Source organism: Pieris napi, chromosome 5 (genome assembly GCF_905475465.1).
Source record: "Pieris napi chromosome 5, ilPieNapi1.2, whole genome shotgun sequence".
NCBI classification, from domain to species: Eukaryota; Metazoa; Arthropoda; class Insecta; order Lepidoptera; family Pieridae; genus Pieris; species Pieris napi.
In genome coordinates, this window is record NC_062238.1 from 4,570,103 (window position 1) to 4,591,208 (window position 21,106).

At 33.6% G+C, this 21,106-nt stretch overlaps 1 protein-coding gene across 1 annotated transcript in view; it reads left to right on the top strand.

The window, feature by feature from the left end:
• Positions 1–20,189, top strand: part of LOC125049829 (homeotic protein proboscipedia) — a 45,678-nt gene extending 25,489 nt beyond the window's left edge. The window contains exons 3-4 of the mRNA XM_047649295.1: positions 17,546–17,688; positions 17,946–20,189. Of these exons, the coding sequence (XP_047505251.1) occupies positions 17,546–17,688; positions 17,946–19,337 (1,535 nt within the window). The 3' untranslated portion in view covers positions 19,338–20,189. The remainder of the gene's footprint in view (positions 1–17,545; positions 17,689–17,945) is intronic.
• Positions 20,190–21,106: the final 917 nt, after the last annotated feature.

Here is a 21,106-nt window from a genome sequence, read left to right on the forward strand (position 1 = left end):
AGAATTAACATACGCCATATTGAGATTGTTGAAACTGTGAAATTATTTACAAGCGTACCACATGTCCTTTCTCGGAACTTCTGCGTCGAATTCCTGTATGGAGTAGAAATACGACGTTATAGGAGTAAAATCATACTTTCTCTGGGCGCGGGGATCGGTTCACTAATGACAGCGCGGGGGGTAGCGTCCCTACATAGGTATAAGTACACGTTTCACTCACACAAATGTAACTACTGTTTTTTCACTTATTTGTTTACGGTTTTCCTCTTGACAACTGCAGGTGTTCAAGGTTGTATAATGCTATGTGCTTTACATTTCTTAACACAACATTGTTATGGTTTTAGAAAAAGAAATCATTAAAAATTTATTTCAGCTCGAATCGTGCTTTTGTTCAAGAGTTGTTGTAAACTTTTCAAGCATTTTAGTCAAGTAAATATATCTTCTAATATTCCTTCGCCTTTTCAAATCCTCAAATCACTTCTCAACGAGTGACTATATAAGTCGTCCTCTTATATAAGACCTCTTTAAACATATTTGAAATAAAACATCCGTGTAAATTGTAAAATGGAGATATGCATGGTATTGATTTGTTCTGGGGATCAATTAAAAAAGCCTGTCAGTAAGTGGCAAGTCACGTAAGCCTAACCCATATTGGGTATGCATATGTCAGGAGTCAACGTAAACCGCCAACTCATTCACCCCATGTCAAATCTCAATGGACACTGGTGTTTTGCACATGTGAATATCCTAATTACAAAATTGTTCATATTCTGTTCTAGTTATTTAACACTAAACAAAAAATTAAGAGGCTGTGTTTTAAAAACCTTTTATGTTATATTTTTGTATAGCAAATTAATCTCTTAAGTGGTTGAGGTTATGATAAACCAACAAGCGTATAATATTTTTAAGATTACTTTCAAAGTTAATTGAACAAAAAAAGAATTTGACCACAATTATGTAAGTACATATAATAGTGAGAAAATATATCTTATTTATTTATTTTATTAACACTTCGTTGCATTAACATAATAAAATTGACATAATTAAATGAAAAGGAGGGCAACTGGCGGCCTTATCGCTTTCGAGCGATCTCAGGCAACCACTGTGATTTTTTGAATTAGATAAGGTAAGCAAGAAGTGCAAAAATACATAATATACAGGATGGAATATAAGAGATGGAGAACGTGAGCATCATGTCGCTGATGAATGGGTAACTAGCCGCTTACGGAACGCAGAGATATGGTCGTACTTACTTAAAACGGATACAGAAATTTTGGAGACAATCCACTTTATTAAGCAATTCCTCGTTTATATCGAAAGAGCAAGAATCGGCGTAGTCCAGTAATGGCACGAGGAGAGATTGTGCCAGTGAGGTTTTAGTGCTAAAGGGAAGAAAATTACTAAGACGTACCCAAAGACCTTATCTAAAATATATATACACATAAGTTTTATCTTTGTTATCTAATATAAGTTTAATACTTTCTTTGGTTAACAATTTTAGAAATGTACAATTAACATTTCGATTTTGAGAGACTTTCTCGTATAAATATCATTAGAAAATAAAGTTTATTTAAACATATATTGGAAAATCCATACAAATGTTAATGCACGAAACATCAAAATTCATTATGTTTAGAAGCAGTTCACATACAAACTGTATATAGATATGTGACTGATATACTATAATATCCGTTCGCACGAGTACTATCATTACGAAGGAGGGAGACCTCTTATTAGTCTGCCCGCTCCATTACATGACTATTTTTATTCAAGACAGGTATAATCTAAGGCTAGTTATAATTATAGAGAAAATTCTTGCGAGGAGAAAACGCGTGTATTTTAAAACCAATCATTTTTATAGAAAATCGAGATGAATCAAGTATATTTTTAAGATTAAAGGGCTTTAGTCTAGGCGTCCTGAATTTTTTTTCAATATCCTTTAAAATATTTCCTAGTTCACTTACTGCTAAAATTCCACTTTTTAAGGGATTTTCATAGGGTTTTACCAATAGACGTACTACCAAGTACCTCTATGCGATAGCTATCGGTGTTCATGGTATCATTTCTTAGAAAACAAATAACAAACGGAGAATTTAATTTGCGCACGCAAATCAGTAAGTATATTACACTCGTTTTTAATATAATGAAATGAAAATTTATTTGGTATCGCATAAAACAAGGCAAGAATAAAATTTATAGATGGCCCAAGCAGCAACAAACTCCTTACAATAAAACTCTATGGATTTAGAATTTTTCAACACACATCTAAATTGTTATTAGAGTAACGCATCATCCATCAGACGTTACAGTGGGGTGAAATGTTGAATATGAGCAGGATGGATAGATCGGAAACCGGTAATGTTAAAAAGGGATGGGGGGATAAATTTAAGAATTTGCATAAGCTCGAGCACTTTATCATTGAACCACGTGGCAGTGACTAGTGCACTCGCGGATTACGAGCGCGGGATTAAATCCGCATATGTATGTGAAGATTAACCCCCCACGTGGGGGGGCATGGGACAGATTTTTGAGTCCTTACGTCCTAGATAAGGAACCCATTAAAAATTACTTATATTTCATTCCCCCGGAATCAATCCCACGGTAAGACATCATGTTATGAAACTATCTGGAACGCTTGCTCTTCCAAGTGTAGACATTACTTAAGAATATTTGAGATAACATACGTACAACGAAAAACATAATATATAGGGACGATTCCATGGTAAACTTAACAAAAATATCAATAAAGTTATTTTTAAAATCAAAACGTGTCAATTATCGACGCTTCTATACCTAATTAGACATTTCAATGGTAAGAAACTTACTCGTATGTTACGCTAAGCTTGTCAAAGATTACTGCAAACTATACGTAGATAAATTGAATGAGAATATAAAATAATCAAATGATAAATATCACGCCGGCAGTACGGACGAAGGAACGTCCAAAAAACGCTTAACTTGTCCTGTTACAAAAGGAAAAAGCCAGCGTCTTCCGTTCGGCCGGAGCCAAAGAAAAAATCTTCGCGAGGGAACCTTCCATTTATCATATTCCATATTCATTTATTCGTCAAGTTCTTGATTCATTTATTCGTCATGTCTTGATTTCGTCTCATTTATTATTAAAAATGAACTGTCCGGAACAGAACGCGAATACGACGGCCACTGTTTCAATCTTAGAATAATTTCATGCTGAATTAGGTCATTCCTAAGGAAGTAGTTCTTGCGGGCTCGAGCCATTAATTATTAAATCTCCTTTAATTTCACGCACCTCATTTAGCAATGAAGGCTTAAACAATGGAATAACGCTCTTATTGAAATGATTTAATACTACGTTATTATACGATATTTTGTTTGTGGTCTACAAACAATGTCTCTTTTAATTGAAACCGGTTATTACCTGTATATATATATAATTTAAATATACAATATACAATTGTGCAGATTTGATATCGTAGTAGTGGCGCAAGAGATGAACGCATACATATAGGTAGTATATATATATATATATACCTCAAAAGAATTCAATCCTTGTTGGTCAAAGAGGACAAAATCCCAATGATGTTTTAGTGCCACAATTATTTTTTGTTAAAGTAGTAGTAGCGTAGTATCTAGGTATATATTGTCTCGTTCAAAAGCTAATACATAAAACTCAATAGTTCTTTATTTATATTGATTGAACCAGATTTCAAAAAATAAACTATACAATTTGACAATTTCCTTTAGTGATTTTGATGAAATATAAATGGAATTTACGTAGCTAGTACAATTCTCGGATTCTTATAATCGAGTGAGACATACTTAAGTAATATGAAACACGCGATGCTTCTACTACGCAGTTCGCAACAAAGAAAAGCTTATATTAAGTTAAAAACACAATAAATAGCCTAGTTAGTGTTAGCCTAGCGACTCTCGACCCTACGGTCGTTTTAAGGCATTAAGGATTTTTAGTTCAACGTGCGCAATTAACCCCGCTTTTTAGGGGAAAATCGGTCATATTTTAGAAATTGACGATGAATACCCACCTAAAGCTGATCACCAAAACGCCTATTACTTAACCTTTCAATCTTAAGAGTTAAAATAAAAAAATATGAAAGGATTATTTTTACGTAGTGTTTTTCTTCACTATAATATTGTAAAAGCAAAGCTTTAAATCTTCCAGTTGGTAAGAAATATAAGGTTATGACGTAGGGGTCGAATGCGATCCATTTGTAGGCAATCTCGACAATAAAACGTCAGTCTTTGTGTCGGCTGTCGGCGAGTCGTAATTCTACCATTTTGCGAAGATAACAAATGAGGGCACATTACTAGTGGTTTTCTGTAGTCACTTCTATAAGTAAACATACCTTTGCAAACATACTTTTGAGTATGTATTATTTGTTCTATTTTTGAATTGTGTCCTCATAGTTACACGGCTGCGTGGGATAAGATTAATAAAACACTACATACTCGTAAAGTTGCATCATATATTTAGAATCATAAAGGTACATACACTAAAGACATTTAAAAATATAGCTGTTATAAAAGAAAGAAAAGAAAACAAAGTTGGTAGGCAAAAAGAGAAGAAACCACGCCAACAAGTAAAAAGTTCAATATGTTAACATAGTCATAAGCATCACACCAAAAAGTTTTACCTTTCAAACCAAACGAAGGCTGTCTCCAAACTATAAAAAAACAGGCTTTGATAGGCATACCCGCCCCGGGCGCCGCAACGACAGGAACAAATGACCTCGCATCATAATAAATAAAACAATTTGTTGTTAATTAGATTTCGTGAATTTAATTTTCATGCCTGTAATTGGTCGGTGGGCACAAAGCTCACTCTATCAGTGATGGATGATCGAACGGCGCCTTCTCACTATTTACCTTCGAACATAATTAGACGCTACAGAAGTTTATTTTCATTGAACCTATTTGAGCTGAATTTCCTTTTGATTATTTTTTTGCGGTCAATTTGAAGTACAAGGCAAATATGATAAACGAAATTGTTTTAAATCATCTCTTCTCATCACAGTATAACAACAATTTGACAGCAGGCGATGAAGGAGTTCTAAGTTAAAACAGTAAAAAGAGATTTTCTGTTTAATTAATGTTTACATGACCAGTGTTTTAAGCGCTATTTTTAATGATTAATAATTATAAATGTTCTATCTAAAGATAAATATAGATACTCATTCAATAGGTTATACTAATATATGGATGGTATATTTTATGCTTTATTTAAGGTTCAAATATAGCCATGATAACAAAGCTAGCTAAAGTAATATATTAACATTAACAAGCTATAATCATACGTTTTGTATACCAAAAGCTTGTATAAAAAAATGAAAAGCATTGCACCAAAATAAAAACAAACAAAAGGCAAATCAAATCGTTTATTTTATGTAGTCGCTACGAGCGCCAAGTAAACTTTAAAAAATAAACGCCAAAAAATCTTCGAAAGTCACGGACGCTTAACTTTCTTCCCTCATTTAATTTTTCGTTCCCTCTTCTGCATTTTTCATCTCTTTTCATCGTGCAATTAGTGGTATTTTCATCTCGCTCGCTTAACGGATAAGTTACTTTTTTAAACTACAGGAAAATCGAAGTCGTTCACTGGGTAAAATTAAATGCTGGCACTTGCAGACACAAGCAATAAAAACGAAATATGGATATTAATCAAAAATTACGAATGATCTTCCAGCTTTCCTCTTTAGCGGGATTTTAAATTAAATTTTTGGAAATAATCCTATGAAACAATAGTATTATTAGGATTAAAATTACATCACTCGCATTACAGTAGAAAAAGAATTTATCTAGCATAGATAACAGAAAAATCACATTTATTTTGTAGGGAAGTTTTTGCATGTCATACTTTTAAAACTTATTGTTGTAGTACTGTCGGAAAATAAAAGTTTACTCGATATTTTTATGAGGTTCTTAAAAATGTCAAAACCACTTTGTCTTTGTCTGGATCGGGTAAAACTGAGAAGCCTTCACATCGGTAAATCTATTTCAATGACCAGCTCAGTAGACTTCTTTACTTCAGTAGAATAAGTTTTATTTTTCATACTTTAAAACTGTCTTAAACGCCTCCGATAATTTTATAACCTTAAACATCCTGGGTATAACGTAACTAATACCTGAAAACTCTACCTATGTTTTTTCGTACCGTACGATGCAAATGAAATGAGCTTCGTCACCGTGTCAGCGCGGTGCGGGGGAACAACGCAAATTGCAATCATCGAGCGAACATCGAACCGCAATACTGGGAAACTTTCCTACATTCACATGGAATTCATTTCGTAAATCTTTGGATATTACCTTTGCGGAGAAATGTTAGTATCATATGATTATCAATTGAAAACGCCTTTGGAATATATTTATTATAGTTATTTCGTGTAAATACAATGTCGCTATGTATGTCAAAATATGTTAGTTTTTAACATTAATACTCGTATAGGTAGCGTATTAATTAGGAGAATCTGGGTTCCATTTTTGTTGTAAACGTTTACAGCGTGAGGTATAGAAGGCTCACCTATATTCAGAGAAATAACGACGAAGATCAACACATAAATGATAAGTGACAAATGATCCCATGACATATGTTTTTTTTTTCTTTTCAAGTCAGTTAGTCAGTAAACGAAATTATGTTTATACTATAACAAAAAACAGCGTTTAGGTACTTTACTATATACAGGTATTTTATATAGGATTATGTATTTTAATAATTTTGTAAGCTGTTGCACAAAATCGCTAAAACAAAAAGCAGTGATCCGACAGGACCCGCTGATATCGATGCGAGTGACTTGCAAATACCTCCCTCAGAATGCCAGTGTTATGGACAACTAGCGCCCTCCCTACTGTTTGTATAACAAATATTGCCCTTAAATATTTTACTTAAAACTTAACTTTGGGATCCTTTACTAAACAACAGCATTTAAAGCTCGTCGTCTTGATAGATGGTTTTTGTGTGTTACAATTATGAAAATTCCCGTCTACAGTTATTCACTTCTGTTTTAAATCAAAAGAAGCTTTGTTTTTAATAAATTTTGTGACTAATATGATTCATACAATATCAAGTTTAATTGTTTAATGCAAACTCCGTCTCTATTTATGTATATACTCTTTGGTTCATAAATTAAAGCAAAGAGGTTTTAAGTATCTCTCTGTTAACAAACTTCTCTCAGCCATAAAACAACTAACCACAAAGGCCATAAACAATGCCAAAAGCGTGGAAGGAATATTCAAGAGGAAAGTTTGTCTATGCTCAACTCAATGTTGGCAACACTTGCATCTAACGGGCAGAGTTCGGACATCGTGTGTGCATTGTCCCCTTAATGAAGCTGGACCCATAAGTTTGATAATAGGCTAAGTTATTGCGGTCTAAACTCACTTTGATGACCACTTAAACGTTATCCTTCTAGTTTCCATTCGGTTATTTAGTGCGAGATGGTGTTTTAGGCACCTCAGTAAAATATTCATTATGATATAGCAATATATTACAAGACCAAATCTATTTTTAAAACACAGTGTAGAACTTGTATACCTAAACTACTTTGTAATAATATTTTTTTGAGATGGCACTGACAGTAGGTTTCTAAGATAATCCATGAAGCTGAGAGGTATGTGGCCATCTTTCAGTTATACTACATAGCTAATTATGTTTATTATTTTCAATTTCATATTATCTAACGTATACAGATAATGATAATGGAATACACTATAATCAGTGTACCTTGATGTCGATTTCAAGAAAATATCTAATTAAGTTATTAAAGACAAGTAAAATATTTCAATTCTATTATATATCAGGTTAAAAACAAACATCAAGATATTTATTTGGAGTCTGGTTTTTAATACAAACAATTAATCGTGCAATTACTTAGTATAACGAAATTAATTAAAGAAATAATTGAGATTTTTATATAATACCATTCTACTAAACCTTACTTCTACTAAACCGTAAAAAAGTATTAGAAGATCCGGTGATTTCCATCATTTGTTACAGAATGTTACAAAAACTTTCAAAGACTACATCACACGCGACCAGCTCCCAAACGACCCGACGATATGAATCCTATTATTTGCTACAATAAAAACTTTTTCTCCTAAACTATTTGTTAGACGCGTCTTTTGATTATACAGTATACTATATGTACCTACGTATTTATATTCTATCTGTGCTGATATTAAATTTGATTATAATTCTAAGTAATAAAAAATTAACTTAACTTACTCTATAATTATTGTAGGTACCTATATGGAGAATAAAAGTAACATTCTTTATTTAGGCAATAATAAAAAATACGAATTATTTTACCTAAACATTAATAAAATTATTTATAGATAAAAAAATCTCGTTATTCTAATTAAAAGTTGCCAGTAACATTATTCGTATTATACAGGAAATTATTATCTACTACCATACCTAGATTAAATGCCACTGGACTGAATAGTAGGTTACTCAATTAAAGAAGTATTATTTAAATCAAATAACACATAAAAGATTCATAATCTAACTTATTTCGTTAACTGTCATTCTGCTCACTCGTCACATCGTCCTAGTGGATTTCATCGGATGTTATGTTTTTAGCTTGGGATACAATCTTAACAATTAAAATGTAGTAAAAAGTAATGTAAAAGTATTCCTAATACGATGTGGATTGATGTTTCATCCAACGTAACGTTTTCGTTTTATTCTCAATATAACATTTTGCAGATATAAATGTATAAATTGATTATTTTTAATTAAATAAGGAACAGTTACGTAAGAGAAGGTTTAAATTGTTTTTGACCGACTTCACGTAAAAGTATATTTGTTTTTTATTGATATTCCTTTAGAAAGAGTACAATGATTAGGTTATAATTGTTAGGAGCCTACGCAAACGTTACATAAATATGACAATGTTTATATTTGTAGTGTCATTCAAAATACTGCTTTTAAACCAATAACTGTATTCTGAAATAACTTCTTAAAAGATCTTTCAATGATCCGCGTCAATCGACACTTTGTTGACAGATGTAAAAATAAATTCTTAAACAAAACAACATCAAGTTTCCTTCGCACTTGTGTTGACATAATTCTTAAAATAACAATCTCCCTTTCAAAGAAGTGTAATAGATATATTTCTTATGCAATTTTGATCTCACAGAGATATTGAAATTACATAGATTTGACTTCCCACCAGCAGTAGTCAAATCGAGGTTTTGAAATGTGTACAAGAATCGCGCTTTTATTAAGTAGGTATTATTTGTGTGAAAAATATGTCAACTAATTTTGCATAAGTGAATTTAATTTTCTACACAATAATGTCTACTCGAAAGTTTCAAAAATAGACCATGACATTCCACAAAGAGACTTCCGTTTGAGAACAGGACATTGTTTTAGCTGTTTCTTTTAATATTACGATTTTGAATGGAGCTAATGACGGCGGCGCTGCGCACACGTCTAACGGTCGAGCTCATTCATCAGAACTGTCAGCGACATCTATTGACAGTTGACTTCTGTGTCACGCCCGCTCGTCACATATTTCCATCCGATAGCCGTTATTTAAACGTTCATATTCTACTAATTATCTACAATATCTATTAAAATGGACTATTCGTACTAAGCGTAAAATCTCCCCTTTGAACCAGTGAGGAAGACTGTAGAATTAAAATAGCATTATCAATGTGCTTGTAAAAATTTAAAGTATTTCAAAATTTTCGCAAAAGGTTTCACAAAAAAAATTGAATTGTAAATAAAAATAATAAAAGCCGTGTATAAGTACGCGGGTTCTATAGAAACACAAAAATTATTCATCTTTTGAACCCTTCGCCCACAAGCATAATAGTTACCGATAAGAATGTTAAAGAAAACTAAACCATTATAAGACCATCAGTCAACCCCGCGGTGGGCAGGTCAGCGACTGAGAAAAAACCTTACAATTATTCCGAGTTGAATTCAAATGAAGAATGATTCATTTATGAAAATAAAATGACATTGAATGGCGGAGAGACACAATGACTGCTACTGGCCACCGCTTTGTGCCACGTGCTCTCATCACCACCATTGTAAAATATTAATAAAATGATTCTAGGTATGTTCAATGTTACGCTTTTATTTTTTTTATATTTAAAGATGCTCGTTCGAAGATTTTAATCATCACGCTCCCCTAAATATATTTAATTATAATATATTTACCAATCTTTTTCTATTAGATTTTCTGTTATAGTGACGTAAATTCATATAAAACATATGATCAATATAATGTTTTGCAATGAAAGGTTATGTTAAGAAGTTATGGTCTAATTTTTGACATTTAAACATTGACCTTATCTTGTAAAAATGGCAATTACTCGCCGCCCCGGTTATACCGCGAGTTAGTGAACTCCAAATACTAAGAAAGAAGGAACGGGCAATGAAATTAAAAATATGTCTTAAGGGCAATTAGCTTTAACTTTTACAGTAAGTGCCCTATCTGCTCGCCGCACCCTCGCGCTTTTCAATTGTGGGGCCAGCTTTCAGTTTGAGTGAATTTTATGGACTTCATTCTCCTTCTACAATACTTTAACCCTACCGAATCTTTGAAGTGATTATGAATTTGGACTCAATGAAATCGACGTTTGATTGAGCTAACTTTCAACTGATCTTATCACTTCAACAGAAGCTTATAAATGAGCTTATTAAATATTTCCTAACCTACATATCGTAAGTAGGCTTACAAAGTAAATTAAGTAAACATTCGTAGGTAGTAACGCATTGACGAAGTGTTTAACAATAAATTTCCATTTATAAAGCCGCAACCACGTTGGCTTTGGGGTGGCAGCTTCCGACGCTTTTTTCCTTCATTTCCTTGAGGCCACGGGGTGACCACCCCATTCCCCATTGCAACGAATTAAAACATTTGCTACATTTATTTCTATGTTGTAATGATCGATTATTTACGACAAACGCTATCAAGGCAACTGCATACCTCTTCCCGCTCATCCTATAAACTAAAAATTTATCACAATTTGAGCACTAAATATACCTATAAGTGCCTTACACTTTATAAATTTTAAGCGTGTCCATAAGTAATTAATAAGTATACAAAATAAACACAGATAATGTTCAGATAAATACAGTGTACAAAGTATTCAACAGTAATACATTTAGATTATAATTTTAATTAAAAAGCATAAGGCATAGTAAATATTCGAGAAAATATTGGCGGGATAATAATTAAAAGAAGCGATAATGTCCCCAGTGCGGTGAAAAACGACCGCACCATCCTTTTTATTTGATAAATACAATTTATTCCTCGCCGCCCTGCCTTCTTTGTGACTTTTAAATTCCTATAAACGATTTCTTTCTTACAATTTGTTTTGTTTTACGAGCGAAATCTGAACGCTGGAAAGAACTTACACCTTACACAAGTTCATTTAGATTTCATCTGGTACCGTGTTACACGCAAACATACAGGTATTAGAAGTTGAAATTTATCTATATCTATAAACAAAAAAAGGTCTATCAAAATTGAATATTTTCAATTATGGCGTTAAGTAATTACGAATACAATACGGATTCCGGATTGCAAAATATGTAGTAATATTTTTAGGCAATGATTTTACAAAATAACACTAAGTTTAAATGAATAGGTCAATAAGAACATTGAACTATTAAAATTCCCCTATCGTAATCAGGCCTTTACTGCGCACTAAATATTCTCCCGGCGACAATCGCGATTATGAAAAGTGCACCGTTATTTATATCCCGAGTCGTTTATTTTTTGTCGCCCCTTTCAAGGGCAATTAAATACCACCAGACTTAAGCATTTAGCATATTCTTAGAGTGGCGTCTTTATTATCAACCCCTTGGATATAGAATTCGCGTAAGATACCTTTTGAATTAAAAATAAAGATATTTAGTGTTTGGTGTTTTGCTCAAATAAATGTTGTTGAATTAAAAAATGATCCGTAAAATAACATTAAATACTTCAAGTTTCACCTGACTTTTAATCAAACTGCTTTAATTTCTGAACGAAAGTCCACACAGCATTAGTATTTTACAGATACACGTGTTATTATCTACTATATAAAAATAAGTCGGGTTTTCCTTCCTGACGCTATAACTCCAGAACGCACGAACCGATTTCCACGGTTTTTGCATTCGTTGGAAAGGTCTCAGGCTCCGTGAGGTTTATAGCAAAGAAAATTCAGGAAAAATTTCATAAGAAAAGCGGGATCACCAAACGAAATGTTACATAAAGCCATCTGGTGGCGAAACGGAGTTCGCCGAGTTTGCTACTTATTTTTAAAAAAAACATCGACCATGCTGCTGGTATTTTAAGACAGATTTTTATTTTGTAATTCAAAAATAGAATAATCAATCAATCGCTAAAATATTTCAATCAAACAAAATACTCTTAAACATTTCAAACTAAACACAAAACAATTTTCCCTAGATCCAACAATACAGTCAAATGCTACTTTTCGATTAATGAAATTTCCTCGTCGAAGCCGGTTCCCGGGAGACAACCTGTCAAACTCTGACAAACTTGCACCGTCTGTGCGACAACTTTTAATAACCTGCTGTATCAGCCAAATGGATTTGGGATCCGTTACGCGTTCACTTAATGTTTACAAACTGTAGTTAAGGACATAATCAAGTTTTTGTTCAATTACCGTGCAATAATTCATTCAACCACGAATTTTAAGAAACTATCTTCTATTGATAAGTCCTTAATTATTATAAAATTATAGTATCTAATGTTGTATTCGAATTTATAATCCAACAAAAGCACTCATATATAAAATAATTACAGAAAAGAAGATGAAAAGAGTCATATTTTATAAAATTTATAGAAAAAATAATAATTTATTTAAATTTATTAGTGCATCCAGTTTGAATAACGACAATGGATCATTTATGTTGAACGCTACATAAAATATTCGATGTAACTAGTGATAATCTCTAATTTGGCAGTCAGTTGATACCTACAAAGATAATTTTAGTTCGTCAACCGTCTCATTAATTTAATAGCAACTGTAAACATAACTAACTGACCACTTCGGATTTAAGTTAACCGCGACTTTTGACTAGACCCTTCGTTATTTAGCCTTATATACGAAAAACCACATCTAAATGTGTCAATGTACGTAATTAGGTGTGACAAAATATATAAAATCACATATGTAATTCTTTACATTTGTTTGGTCAATAGGCAACCACGTTAATTACGCGTTCGCAGATAAAATATATTTCCCTATTCAAGTTTGAATTTAAAGAGGTTTTACTATCGGTATTATCAATCCCCGATGCGCACACTACCCTACACCGGCGAAATTGAACGCCTCAGATCTGTCTACTCGTAATCCACGCTTATAATTGATGCGACAATGTCAAGTGGGATCCAGCAGCTCTAGATAATCAGAAAAATGCGGATCCAACATAATGATCGATCGAAATAAGGACATGCTTTGAATTGACTCTATCGGGATTTAAATACCTATTTTTTTACATTTTACGTACAACATCAGTAGGACTATTAATATTTTCGACACCAATTAATTGAAGTAAGTAATAACAAAATTAAATATAGAAATATAATTAATGAGATCATTATAAAATATATCTCTATGTTTCCTTGGTTGGTTGTAATGTATAGGTATTGTATTATGTATATATCTACTTTCGCAGCGTGCACAATAGTAATTTTGTTGTGTTGCGTAGGAATGTACTATCATTGGTAAATATGTTGAAAATTTGTTCGCCGTCCTGGTGGACAGAAAAACTATATAAAGTTTGTATTTCCATCATACTTCAAAAACTCCTATATTATAAACTATGAATATAATAATAATAATAAATAAACTATAAGGTATGATACAATAGACTCTGAGAAAAAGTATATCATTCGAAATCTAATAGTTTTTCGTAATTTTATGTATGCCCTTAACGTAATAGTATTAATTTATATCAAATGAATATTATGAAATCTTAAAGAATTAATACGATCTCATCATGCTCAATAAATCCTAATTTCATGTCCCGAAAAGAATGCCTACACTTATTGATTTTTCTCATTCATGTCTTTCACACCTCATAACGTAATATTTCTTCTTGTACGCGCTCCCTTACGAAACTTTTCTGTTGCAGTAACATTCAAAATAAATGTTAGGTGCTTTATCAAACCGAAGTCAGAATATGACAGTCTTTGCCACGGGTTACACCGGCTCTATTTTGTAATTTATTGAATGCATTAAAGTAACTACTATGTAGAAACGACTATTTTCGTCGGCCTCTTTATTGCAGTCACAAAAGGAATTTTAATGGTTGATATGTATTAGATACATATTACATAATTTTTAGGTGGACAATTAAAATACATATCTACATATGTATTTAAATTTTCCTTGAATGGCACAGCGTATATTTTCGTATGGGTACTTTTTACTATAAAACCTACTTTTTACTATAATACCAGTCGTGTGTTTTGTCATATTAACTAAATATATTTCAGGATAAAAACAATGCGGCTTTGGTAAGAAACCAAGAACTAGTTCGTCCACACTTTGATTTATTCTGATAGCACAGTAACAAATGGCAAGACCGTATCGTAGAGTAAAATAAATTAAGTATTCGTAATTTCAGCCCTTCACCATGTGTTTCTAAACCCGACACAAATAATGTGACCACAGCATTTAGTCGGCACTCGGGCATCGAACGTACTAATGGCATCCAACCGCCAACTGGCCACCACATTAATCCTTTTGGCTCTTGATTAATTATTCAAACTTGCCTTTGGGGCTCTTCTCAGCAATGCGCCGTATTCTTTGGAAAGTTTTAGCAACTACGAACTTGTATTTATGAACTAGATAGATGTTTACGGACATACAATACATAATTCTCGAAATGTATAACAGTAATGTTACCTATATTTCAATTGTACAACAACTATTTATGCAATTAATGCCTAGTGACCAAAAAGCTCTTATAACTTAGAATTAGAAATCTTAATATATATAAATTACGTGTCACGTTGTTTGTCCGCTATGGACTCCTAAACTACCGAACCGATATCAATCAAATTTGCACACCGTGTGTAGTTTGATCCAACTTAAAAGATAGGATAGCTTACATCTCAATTAATACCCGCAATGTAATTTTATTGCAAATTATTTGTTTATTATTTGAAACAATTCTAACAGATGGCGCTGTGTTGAAATTATTCACGTTTCACATAAGCTACAATTTAATGGCATAGCCACCAAAAAGTATGGTGATCCCCATAGCTGTTGTTTTCCTGCCGTTTCCTTTGAATAGTTTACTACTAAGTACTATGTAATATAACAAAAACCTTAGCCACAGCAACGCTTGGCCGAGTCTGCTAGTAGTTTAATAAATTTCTGAACATTACGATATTTTATAGCCTTTTGCCTGAATTCAGAGCAATAACTCATCATGTATACACATATTATCTCATATATGGTACCAGGTAACCAATGAAGTCATAAATCCACCTAACATGGGTAAAGCGATATTATCAAATTAAGTGCGGACACGGTGTCACCTCGAGATGCAAGTGACCCTTAATTCGCAGTAAATCTTTGATCCTGGCGCGAGGGTCAAACAAGCCATCGCTACTCCAAAACCATTTATTACCCACTTGCTCTACACGACAACGAACCATTTGTCTGAAAAACATTTGTATTTAGATCAAGAGCTTTTTAGAAGAGGTTCATTTTTGCTTTGATAAATAATACTAACGGACACTTGGAAATCAATTCTTAAGAAATGCTTATCTAACTTAGTATATGGCGCAAATATTTCCTTTATGTCATTTTTTTTTCAATCCTCTCTTTATCTTCTAATATATAAAATTCTCGTGTCACAATGTTCGTTCCCATACTCCTCCGAAGCGGCTCGACTGATTATTATGAAAATTTTTATGCATATTCAGTAAGTCTGAGAATTTTTCATCTCCCTAAATGTTATGGGTGGTCCCACCCCTAAATGTTTATTTTTATTTTTTTAGACAAAACTTTTTGTTTTTTTTAAAGATACAGCATACAACAAATACATACAACCCCGAATTTTCACCCATCTACGATCAACCCCTATTTTTTATTATTGTAGATAGTTATTTTATTGAACTAAATAATATACATGGCCAAACAAACGTTTGCCGGGTCAGCTAGTATATTAGCTAATTTAATTTATTAATTTATTATTATTTCTATTTCGAGTGTGTTAACAAACAGAACATTTAAATAAAAATACGAATTCTTAACTAAGCGTTTTAGAGGATCGACAAAAAATATCAGTATCCGTAAATCTATGAAGTTCACTGACACGGAAGCGGGGACAACCCCATAATGCTCACATTATGCGCACCTCTCGCATAATACCATCCATTATTAGCAAAAACTTGCCACTGCCACGCTTCTCTTGCACTTCTCAAATAAGGACAGCCGCGTCGAAATGTTAAATTTTATTTTATTAAATAAAAATTTAGCATATATTTTCATTTCAGTGCCTATTAATATTTTTATATCCGCATTAGTGTGCGTTCTACTTGTTGCAGGCAAAAAAAAACATGGTTATACTCACCAATAGCTAATTGCTTTACATCTTCAACTTTATTATGTTCTACTAAAGTATATTGCTAAGTTTTTTTTAATACAACCTGTCAATATTAAAGAAAAAAGGCTTTTCATTATTCAGTTCTAAGCTTATACTTGTTCTCATAGTTAGCGTCAGTTTAATATGTACAAACGATCTTTCTTCAGCGACTGTACTAGTTGAACCCGTAATAATTATACTTGTAAGTGACCAAGGGCTATCGGGTTTCAGGTCCAGTTAACTGGTAATTTACTTAAGCACTTAGAACTTTCAACACACCTTCAATAAATAATCCTCTATACAAAATATACTCGAATAAAAAAATTTTCAATGAAAGATAATACATACTTCGTGTTTAATAAAACTTACACATAAGTGTTACCCTATACAATATACCAGAATAGGGTAGGCTCCAAATCTACAGTTGGAACCAAAAGCGGCACTTGTTTGATTGACAGCTAGCACTGCCCAATAGAAAATGCGCAACTCGACGAAACGTCAATCAAGCTCTGACGAAAGACAAAGTTATATCGGAAGTAGTACAAACTATAATAACCCCTAATCCTTCACAGGGAAGAACGAACGCCCGAATTATAACAAAACACGCGCGCCTTGCGGAATTGTCACGCGAACGCGATCACCCCATTATACGCCGCCCTTTGTAATTTGAATTTCGAATTCCAATTCGTATTTGTGGTAAAAATACAGTTTCGACACAATGGCGTCAAGGGCGGTGCTCTGACATGCGATCAAGTTATTACATTAAAGAAACCCAAGACCCGCTTCCTATTTTGGCTAGTTATTGCTAGGAACATTTTAATATATGAATTAATTCAGTAGAATTTATTAGTCTGCCAAAACCGCAAACATTTCAATAATCCTTAGTTTTGAATTTCACCTTCAATTGTCTCGCTAAAGCTCGATTTTGCAGTTGCAAATAAATTTAATAATCTTATTTATATTACAATATTTATTTTACAGAAAATGGACTACCCCGAAGGCTACGCACAGCATATACAAATACACAACTTTTAGAACTAGAAAAAGAGTTTCACTTCAATAAGTACCTATGCAGGCCGAGAAGAATTGAAATAGCTGCTTCCCTTGACCTGACAGAGAGACAGGTAAGTTTCTTGTCCTAGATATCCTAGGTGTAACATTTTAGAAAATAGTTGTAAAACTATCACTGTAAATACGATTTTTTTGGGTAAATAACCACAATAATAAAAACATATTACTCGAATCAATAATATTCAATTGAATAAATAATAAAGATATACCAACTGAATACCTCAATAGAAATAGTAAGGCGTATTGATTAGGTATATCGATTTAAGTTGGCTGATACGGAAGGTTGCTAAAAAACATTTTTTCATTACAGGTCAAGGTATGGTTTCAAAACAGGCGCATGAAACATAAAAGACAAACATTAAGTAAAAGTGAAGATGGCGATGACAAAGACTCAACTACCTCTGAAGGGGGCAAGAGCAAAACGGGCATGGAAAAGTTTACAGATGATGATGGCCCTCTATCTGGAAAGAAGAGCTGCCAGGGTTGTGAACTTCCTCCCGGCGCATTACTATCTCCCACTGAAGACATACCCGAGCTAACATCACGTACAAGAAATAATAACACGCCAAGTGCTACCAACAACAATAGTTTTGCAAGCGACGGTGCTTCGAGTGTAGCATCTTCTTCATCTCTGGACAAACTAGCCGAAGAAGATTCGAGAGATTCACATCCTCCTAATGTCTCAACAGTCCCTAGAAATTTAGCAAAGAGAATAAAACAGGAATCACGGAAACGTTCGCCATCTCTGGACGCCGTTGGTTGCAAAATATCTCCATCTTCCTCTAAAGATGGGCTCATGGGCATTGCGGGCCTGACAGATGGCGGAAAGTTTTCATCTGTGAACCTTACACCATCATCAACACCCGGCACACCGTCTAGTATGCATCAAAGTCCCCTTGGACACTATCCGAGACCTTCGCCGCCAAACGTTCCACCCGGACCTCCTCACCAATCGGTTCCAAATGCTCTTCCTCCCTACGTAATCAGAGGCAATGCTCCTCCAGGCCAGTTTCTACCACATCCTGATTTCCGTATGGACAGCAAGCAATTCGTAGGTAAATTAACACAATATTCTCAAGGTAGTCGATCATACGATAGCTACGCTACAGCTTTACAAGGAAATGAACAAAACCCGTACTCACGGAACAATCAAAATGCTAGACAAGACAACTCACCGACAACGAGGCCTGCCAACGGAATATCGACAAAACAGGCCTATCCTCATGAGATATATCAAAATTATGGGTACTCTGGTTACAACAAAGAACAAGTTGGATATGGACATCCGGGTTATGATCAAGCTCAAGCATATCCAAACGAACACATGGCATACGCCAATAGCCATTACGGATATCATTACCAAGAAAGTAGTCCAAATGACCATACCCATAGTTATTATGTTGGCGACGGACAGAAAGCACATAGCAATGATTACGGTAAAAGTTCATTTTACGACGCAGCTACTTATCAATCAGGAAGCCAAAGCAATGGGACTGGTACAGGATCATACACAGGTATCCAGGCTGGCGCAGAAGGATACGCTGGTGCCAATGAATGTAACGATAACTATAGCTCCTTTCAACAATTTTACGAAGCATCCCATGCCGCTCCTGCGACAGGTGATAATTCTAACTCTTCATCTGATTTCCACTTTCTGAGCAACCTCGCTAACGATTTTGGTCCAGAATATTACACCATTTGAGATAAGGACTTCGCCGAACAGGCGAATAATTTGTTTGTGTAACGCCTTTCGTATTAAACAATATTGGACACAGTTATAAAATACCAATGCATTTAAATTGATATGCTCCTGTGCTTCGATGGGCCGGTTGTAATGTCCATAAATAGAGGGGAAATAATAACTTTCATGCCTTTAAATACTGGTTAGATGATTTATGTAAAACTTACAGTTCGCTGTAACTACTTTGTAATCATGTATGAAATTGTAAATACACAAGCCTATTTCTAGTTTTAAATTTATCATAGTATAGTAAATAATTTACATCACAGTTGTGCAGGTTAATAATATACTATTCAAGTACGGATTTTTAAATAGCTATATGATCTCAAAAATTACTCAAAAAACATAGTAGTTGTAAAACTATCACTGTTAATATCATGTTATATGTACATGTACAACCACAACAATAAAAACATGTTAGCTGTGGTTACTTTGCAAGTTATATAAATGCTACGGAAATTATGGGCCTGAAATGGTCTCGGTTTTAAAGAACAGTATTTTTTTTTTAATACTTAACTTTAGTTACAGTTTTTCACTTAATCTCCGTATTTCACGACGACCCACACTTTTTTCATTTGCTTCAGTTAAATCTTTGGTGAAGCTTTTTGATACATGTTCTATTTAATATTTTATTATTTTCGAAAATATGTTATCGTATATTAAGAAAGAAGATAGTCGTTGCCTTATTTAGTTTATATTATTTGTGAATGTAAGACATTGTAGATATATGATTATTATAGTTACTAGCTAAACATTGTATGTAGATATCAGTGCTATCATTTTGGCCTATTAAAAAATAAATAATTTGGTGTCGCATGTTGTTTATTTATCCTTTTTTGACACTACAGCTGGTAATGCGATATTAATATCGATATTAATATCGTAGGGGTTTTAAAACTCTGAAGACATACAATTTTGTATTAAATGGCGTCAAGCTGACGTGTAGATACTCTTTATAAAAAAAAGTAAAGTAAATCAATAAAATGATCAATATGCATAGTATGTATTTGTGTATGCAGTGTGGACTCAATTTTCGCACTTAGACGCTTATTTGGCCCGTTGCTTGTGCTGTGCTAGTCCTGGCTAACTAAGCCAGCCTAGTTCCTTCCAGAAGCTCAGAAGTCTCCTGGGCACTTCGTAGGATTCACGGAGCAGCCTCACTGCTCCGAGTATTTCTGTTCGTTGGGAAGATACAGCCATGCATTCCAGGACAACGTGGGTGACTGATTCCTCTGCACAAGGGACTGTCGACTGTATAGAGTAAGATCCCAGAGCGTTCTGACATAACTTATTTTCACATGGATGAAACCTTCACGAATTAGTAACGTCTAGTATACTTTAAATACCTGCCTACTTGTGGAGCTTGCCCTGTGACACCTGGGCAGGTACCAGGTGAGAAAGGTAACTAAAAATATGAGTTATCTAACTTAAATTTGTATGGCTGAATTTTATATATATTTTGTAGAATATTATTCTAAACTAGAATTATAAAGTGTCAGACACTTTTCATGGACCAGAGCTTTTGTCAGACGCTTTAAAGCTCGACAAAAAATTAATGAACTTTACTTATTTTTTCATGTCTGACTTTTAAATATATTATTCAAGTAACTACTACAAAGTTATATTTCATCAGTCAGACAAATTCGAGTGACCAAACATCCCCTAAACACAAAATTATTCAGCCGGGAGTGCGAGCGCGAGAGCACTATGCGCATGCGTTTCAGAGTAAA